Source organism: Lampris incognitus, chromosome 5, assembly GCF_029633865.1.
Source record: "Lampris incognitus isolate fLamInc1 chromosome 5, fLamInc1.hap2, whole genome shotgun sequence".
Classification (NCBI taxonomy): Eukaryota; Metazoa; Chordata; class Actinopteri; order Lampriformes; family Lampridae; genus Lampris; species Lampris incognitus.
The window spans coordinates 60,584,630-60,591,898 of record NC_079215.1 but is presented as its reverse complement, the minus strand read 5'-3'; the positions used below and the strand labels follow the sequence as shown (position 1 = coordinate 60,591,898).

The 7,269-nt window shown below is 47.8% G+C and overlaps 1 protein-coding gene across 3 annotated transcripts; it reads right to left on the bottom strand.

The window, feature by feature from the left end:
* Positions 1-537: 537 nt before the first annotated feature.
* adra2a (adrenoceptor alpha 2A) lies at positions 538-3,547 on the bottom strand. Of its 3 annotated transcripts, none has more exons than XM_056279992.1 (3): positions 3,248-3,547; positions 1,609-3,083; positions 538-1,359 (listed from the first exon to the last, which is right to left on the bottom strand). In XM_056279992.1, exons 2-3 carry the CDS (start codon positions 2,887-2,889, stop codon positions 1,330-1,332), a joined length of 1,311 nt encoding a protein of 436 aa, XP_056135967.1. In that variant the 5' UTR covers positions 2,890-3,083; positions 3,248-3,547; the 3' UTR covers positions 538-1,329. The 3 variants fall into 3 exon arrangements, with proteins under 3 accessions (XP_056135967.1, XP_056135966.1, XP_056135968.1); XM_056279991.1 differs by having other exon boundaries at positions 538-723; XM_056279993.1 differs by lacking the exon at positions 538-1,359 and having other exon boundaries at positions 1,557-3,083.
* Positions 3,548-7,269: the final 3,722 nt, after the last annotated feature.

The following is a 7,269-nucleotide window of genomic DNA, read 5'->3' as shown; positions in this document are numbered from 1 at the left end:
ATCTACCTCTGTCTGTATCCACCTCTGTATCTACCTCTGTCTGTATCCACCTCTGTATCTACCTCTGTATCTACCTCTGTATCTACCTCTGTATCTACCTCTGTATCTACCTCTGTATCTACCTCTGTATCTACCCCTGTATCTATCTCTGTATCTACCTCTGTATCTACCTCTGTATCTACCTCTGTATCTACCTCTGTATCTACCTCTGTATCTACCTCTGTATCTACCTCTGTATCTACCTCTGTCTGTATCTACCTCTGTCTGTATCTACCTCTGTATCTATCTCTGTATCTACCTCTGTATCCATCTCTGTATCTACCTCTGTATCTACCTCTGTCTGTATCTACCCCTGTCTGCATCTACCCCTGTCTGCATCTACCTCTGCATCTACCCGAGTATCTGCCCGAGTGTCTACCTCTGTATCTATGCGAGCAAAGCGCCAACAAACGCACACTTTCATGTTTATGTGTTTTCTGTGTGTTGAAAATGGACCATTGAGTTTACAATCACGAATTTGACATTTTAGACAATATGGATTTTTGTCGAACCACAAACACATTTAATCTGTACACCCTTAAAAGTCTGCAGCGACAAAAGGTGCTCCTGGCTCACAATTACAACGTATTTAATTCATGTCCATTAAGAGCCGTGCTCCCTGCAAAGCCATGCAAAGGTCAGTTCACCCGGCCAGCGAACTACTTCTTCTCTGCTCTCTTCCTCCTACCAACGAAGAAGACGGAAGGAGTTTGTGCTGCATTCAATCACATTCCATCTATGAATCTCAATGAGCCTTTTGCCCAACCCACCCACACACACCCACACACACACACACACACACACCCACACACACACACACTTTTAGATGAGTTGTAGCATTATGGTGTACATGATTGACAGCTGTCAGTGTGGTGCATCCAGCCGTCCCACACTGGGTGGGTGTGTGTGTCTGTACAAGTGCAGCTAGGCGTCCACAGGGCTGTATACACAGTGTGACGTCATTAACCCACTGATGACTGGCTGTGAAGCTGACGGACGGATTTCCATGGTCGCTGGAAACTGGTTTTATTCTTTACATCCTTCCTGCACACGTTAACCTTCCCCTTCGTCGTCTTGTTACACACAACATCACACTACTGCAGCTTTTGGCAATGAAAATAGAGATAAAATATCCACACATATTATTTTGCACAACGAGTAAAACTTATATATTATAGATGGCCCCATCGAGGCACGTTTTCAACCATATCAAGTGTGAAACACATCAGAATACAAATTAAAAAAGCAAACAAGGTTTCATTGTGGCTGTATGCTGTTGTACACGTGCTGTCATTTCTGAACGCAGTATTTCTGTTGAAGCTGTGGGTGGGTAATTGTTGAACAAGAACATAAAACACACACACACAGACACACACACACACACACACACACTATGTTACAGCACATCGAGCTGGTCCTGGGAAAGCCTTTCCAAAGCGGTTACACCACAGTACTTCATAAGGCAGTGACCCAGACACAATGTCGCTTTACTCTCACAATTTGTTGACAGGATATATATATATATAAAAGAAGGCAAAAATGACGCCAGACAGCTGGGGTCTTTCATACCAGTCTTCTGTTTTCCCGCCTGCACAGGATCTTTTTGAAAGACCTTCGGAAGTCGTTGTTAAAAATGGTGTAGATGATGGGATTCAAGGCACTGTTGCAGTAGCCGAACCAGAAGAAGAACTTGAACAGGGTGCTTGGGACCGAGCAGGACTCGCAGAGGGCCGTCAGGGTGTACGTGAAGAAAAAGGGAAACCAGCAGATGACAAAAACCCCGATGACCACGGCCAGGACGAAGGTGAACCGTTTCTCCCTGTTCTGCCGTCCCTTCCAGCGGCTGCCCTTGGTGCTCTGGGCCTGCTCGGGGAGGTGGCCGTCCTTGGGTTTGATCTGGCTCAGCTTGGTTTTTCCTTTGGCCTTCTTTTTGATTGAGCAGGGATTGTTCACTTTGTGGTCAGAGGACGACGACTCCTCGATGTCCACCCCGTTGACCTCCCCCTTCTCCTCCTCGTCCACCGCTCCCTCTTCTTCAGCTCCCTCCTCCAGCTCCATGTCTCCTCCGCCATTGAGCTTTTCGTGGCAGAGGTTGTCCTCACCCTGACCCCTGACCTTCCCGAGACAATTCCTCTTCTGGTCTGCCACTGCAGCTGTGGCGCCGGTGCCCTTCATTGGTGTGTCCCTCTTCTTCCTGTCCCCGGGAGGCGCTCGTGTCCTCCTCTTGGCGATCTGGTAGATCCGCACATAAACCAGCACCATGATGATGCAAGGTAAGAAGAAGGAGCCGATGCAAGAGGAGATGATGTACCACTTGTCGTCATTGATTTTGCACACAGGGCCCTCCTCTTTGTCGCTCTCTTTCTCCATGGTGATCAGGGGCGGGAAAGAGATGACTGCTGCAATGACCCACACTATGAAAATGATGCACTTGATCCGGCGCGGCGTCCGCTTTAAGTTGTACTCGATGGCCTGCGTGATGGACCAGTAGCGGTCCAGGCTGATGGCGCACAGGTGGGCGATAGAGGCGGTGCAGAAAAGCACATCAAGCGCGAGGTAAATCTCACACCATACCTTGCCAAAGTACCAGTATCCCATCAGTTCATTGGCTAAGGAGAACGGCATCACCAGGGTGGCAACCAAAACATCTGCCGATGCCAGGGAAACCAGAAACAAGTTCTGAGGGGCTTTCAGAGCCCGACTTGTAAACACAGCTATGACCACCAGGATATTACCAAATACTGTTAAAAGGATCAGGATCCCCACCAGGACCGTGAGTGGCAGGGAGATGTGGACGCTGTAGGGGGCTCTTACAGGGAGAGTCTCATTGGTCTCATTGTCACACCCCATTGGAGCAGATTGGCCAAGGTCCTGTCTGAGTTCACGTGAGGTTAGCCAGTCTCCACTTCAGAAGACAGGGTTACTGTGTCGTGGTAAGACCGACGAGGTGAACACAATCAACCTTATGTAGCGTGCGCGGATGTTTTCCTCTCATTGTGCGCTCTTTCCCCTCGTCGCAGTTCCTGTTATTGATGTAAGTTCATCTGAAAATAGGAGGCGCACAGACAGAAGAAAAACCAGAGGCCATCAGCTTTTAATATCATCCACTGCGGTCTAATTCCACTCTCGCTGTAATTCCTCAAATATCATTTTAGCTTGTAAACCGGCGACTCTGGGGTGAAATGCGTATTAGTAACGAAGATCTTACCTATGTCAGTAAGGAGCGTCACTACCCCTCGCGTGCCGGACCGTCGGTGGGCTCACTTCTTTACGCGTATCGATAGCAGCCAAAGAAAACCCTGCCCGTCCATGTGGTGCCTGCGGTGTGGACTCGGCTCTCATTGCTCTCGCTCTCCCGCTGCAGCGCGGTCCCTGTGCTGCGTCCCGTGGCGTCTCCCTCGCAGGGCTGAGGGAGCGCTAATCATGTTATCCGGCACGCTGCTGCGCTGCGCTCTGCGTCTGGACCGACTCTCCTCTCAGCACTGGCCGCTCCGCCGCTCCTCCTCCTCCTCCTCCTCCTCCTCCTCCTCCTCCACCTCCTCTTTACAGCCCCTGCCTACCTCCCACCCCGGGTTGCTTAGCAGCACAAAGAGCTTCAACACGTGGCCGTTTTCTCCGTTTTGCCCAACTGCCCTTCGCAGGAGCTATGTGGGAAACGCGTTAACTTTTGGATCGGGTTAACATGACAAATGTTGTTTTGGTTTTTTAGTCATTTTCAATAACCGTCTTTATGTGCTTTTGTTCCTCTACAACACTCATTACTACTACAACAGTCCAGGCGACGCTGGGTGTTTTAAAATGTTTTATGAATATAACTTGACATGGGTGAAGTAAATCATTGACCGCATGTCAGCGCACAAGACAAGTGAGGCAGAAGGCGCGCCTGGCTCGGGCCAGCCGGAGCAGCGCTTCAGATTACCGAGTCTTTCTTCGCGGGTTGGCAAAATAAGCGCAGGTCAGTCACCGGAACTGCCTGTTTTGGGGAAACACAGCCGGGAGCGGCGCGTGGTACGTGCACGCGCAGACGAAGCGCGAGCGCACAGTGACACCTGTCGTCCTCGAGTGTCTGAACTCGCCTCCTCCAGGGAGAGCTCACCTGACTCCTCTTGTCCGCACTGGGGGAAGTCAGTCAGCCAACTTCTCCCCCGCTGGTCACGTGTTCCGCATCGCTGGGCCGCTGCCGCGCTGTTAGAAAAGCATCCGCGCGCTCACACACACAGGCGGGCTAACAGCGACCATATCAGCGCTATCCTTCATTTAGGGAAGAGTCATTTTATGGGTGATTCTTCAATTAAGGGAGTTTTTCTGTCCCCGGGGCAGATTTTCAAGAAGAAAAAAAAACCAAACATTTCTTTAAACAATTCTTGTATTTGTTAGAGTTAGGTTGTGTTAGCTATGAAAAAAAATAGATTTGTGTCTCAATGATGACATTTTAATACTTTTCCAGTATGCTGAAAATTCAAACGTACCAGCATTTCAGTGTTTTGGGCTTGTCCCCAACCCCTCTATAATAAAGTAATAAAAATGGTTAAATTCATTAAAGCTTTACCTTGCATTTTATCATACTACTTTACAAAGACGTATTTCAAATTCATATGGTTTCTATATGTGCAGTTTGCACATTTGTATAGTTAAATATCGCTGTCCCCATACATCTGTCATTACGTCACACCCAACATTTTAGAGCAACGACGTGGTTGCCATGGAAACGAGAAGTGCCAGAGGCGCCTGACAGGTCATGGCAGAAGCGCGCCTCTTTCATGTCCACAAACGTCAGTAATGTGAAGCTTTATACGTCCTGACCTGACAGTATGTTTATTACGCGTCATTACCAAACAAGTTACTAACTGAGGATTTTACTTCAGAAATAACAAACTTCACTTTATTCACGTATATTCATTGTGCATTGTATGCTAGCTAAAAAGTTAGCTTAGCAAGTCTAAGGCTTAGCCAACTTTTTCTCCAAAAAGTGAAAATTGTCATTACAACACGTGCCATTACCATCACGTGTCATTACCATCACGTGTCATTAATCACATTTTGCTGTTACAACTTTGAAAAAAGCATCATAATATCAAACGTATCAAAGCTATGCTAAGATATTTGTTCCAGACCACCTAATAGAGCTTTTGAAAACGAAAAAAAACTGATTTTAAAGAAATTTATTTGTTTATTTTGTTCCCCAAAAATGTCAAAAGCCAAAAGCGCCCCAAATTGAGGAATCACCCTTATACGTTATTAACTTATTACTTCAGCAGTTGGTAAGGATGAAGTAGCAGGCTGCAGAATAGAAGTCAATGAGCTGACCAGGAGGGGGCTGTCTCGTACTGGAGCAAGATTCAGAGACCACTACCCAAACCAAACCCTCCCCCAAATAAGGCCCACATCACATAGCGGGTCAACACTGGGTAACCTCGTGAGCCGGGCCACTCATCCAGGATGTTTTTCATCCTTACTGAACGTTATAACAGTTCAACTGTCGATGAGAGGGAAATATTTGAATTACAGAAAGTTGAATGAATTCATCTGGACACAATGTTTATTGACAGAAGTCAAGTCAATGTTATTTGTATAGCCCATTATCAAAAATTACACATTTGCCTCAGGCGGCTTTACAGCAACACGACATCCTGTCATTAGACCCTCGCATCGGATAAGGAACAACCCCCTGAAAACCCTTTAACAGGGAGGAAAAAATAGGAAGAAACCTCAGGGAGAGCAACAGAGGAGGGATCTCTCTCCCAAGACGGACAATGTGTAATGGATGTTGTGTTCACACAACTGACAGAATACAACATTGATAGAGGATAACAGCATTATAATGGAATTATGAAATATATGATGGCCTGGCGGCCTGTTCAGGGTGTCTCCCCGCCTGCCGCCCAATGACTGCTGGGATAGGCGCCAGCATCCCCGCAACCCTGAGAGCAGGATAAGTGGTTTGGATAATGGATGGATGGATGGGTGAAGAATTTGATGAGGAGGACGCCAAGCAGTGTCCAGATGACAGGACACTAAAAGGACAAAGAAAACATTAGTCACACATCTTAGTGAGAGAAGGACATAACGCTGAAACAGGATAACAAAATTATATGGGTTTATACGATATATATATAAAAGAAAATGTGACGAGGAGGATGCCAAACAGTGTCCAGGTGGCGACCACCATCACTACGGACACCTGGGAGGAGGACCGGCTGACCGCACGTGCACGCAAGGGGACTCGCATCACACCATTCACACACAGAAAAAGAGAAAGGAGGAGACATCATCCAGAGAGAGAGAGAGAAAAGATGTGAGAGAAGAGAGGTTTGCAGTAGTTAATCATCTATATGTTATAATCTGGTGGGCAGAACAGTGGTTGGTCAATTCATTGAGACAGAAAACCAACCCGCCATGCAGTATAACAGGTTGTGAAGTACTCAACATAAAGGCAACTAATTGTAAGTCAGGGTCAAACAGGCAAGAGAGAGAGAATCGGATTTAGCATCCTTGGAGCCAGGGCGGTAGGACGGAGAGAACTTGAAATGCTTAAAGAAAAGAGCCCACCTAGCGTGACGGGGTGGAGCTCTTCGCCGTCCGGAGTTGCTCCAAGTTCTTGTGATCAGTCCGTACTTGAAACGGGTGCTCCGCTCCTCCAGCCGATGACGCCACTCCTCCAAAGCCTCCTTTACAGCCAATAGTTCCCAGTAACCCACCTCACAATTTCTCTCGGCAGCAGAGTTTCCGGGAGGGAAGAGGCACGGATGGAGCTTGTTGTCCCTCTTGGGGCGTGGGGAGAGCACCGCTCCTACTCCAACATCAGAGGCGTCCACCTCGACAACAAACTGCCAGCGTGGGTTGGGAAAGATCAACACAGGGGCTGTAGTAAAACTTTCCTTTAGTCTCCAAAAGGCCTGCATGGTCAGCCTGGGGGTTCCACATAAACTTTACATCGGAAGAGGGTTGAGCATGCAACAGGGCAGCCACAGTGCTAAAGTTCCTAATGAATATTCTGTAGAAATGTGCAAACCCCAAAAAGCGTTGTACCTGCTTGCAGGTATGGGCCACTTCGAGACAGCGCTAACTTTAGCTTGGTCCATTTGAATTCTCCCCTCAGAAGTAACGAGCCCTAGGAAGGATATAGTGGAACGTGAAACTCACACTTGTCAGCTTTGACGAAGAGTTGACGGTCGAGGAGATGCTGGTGGACACACCGACCATGGTGAACGTAGGTCTCTTCGTCGGGGG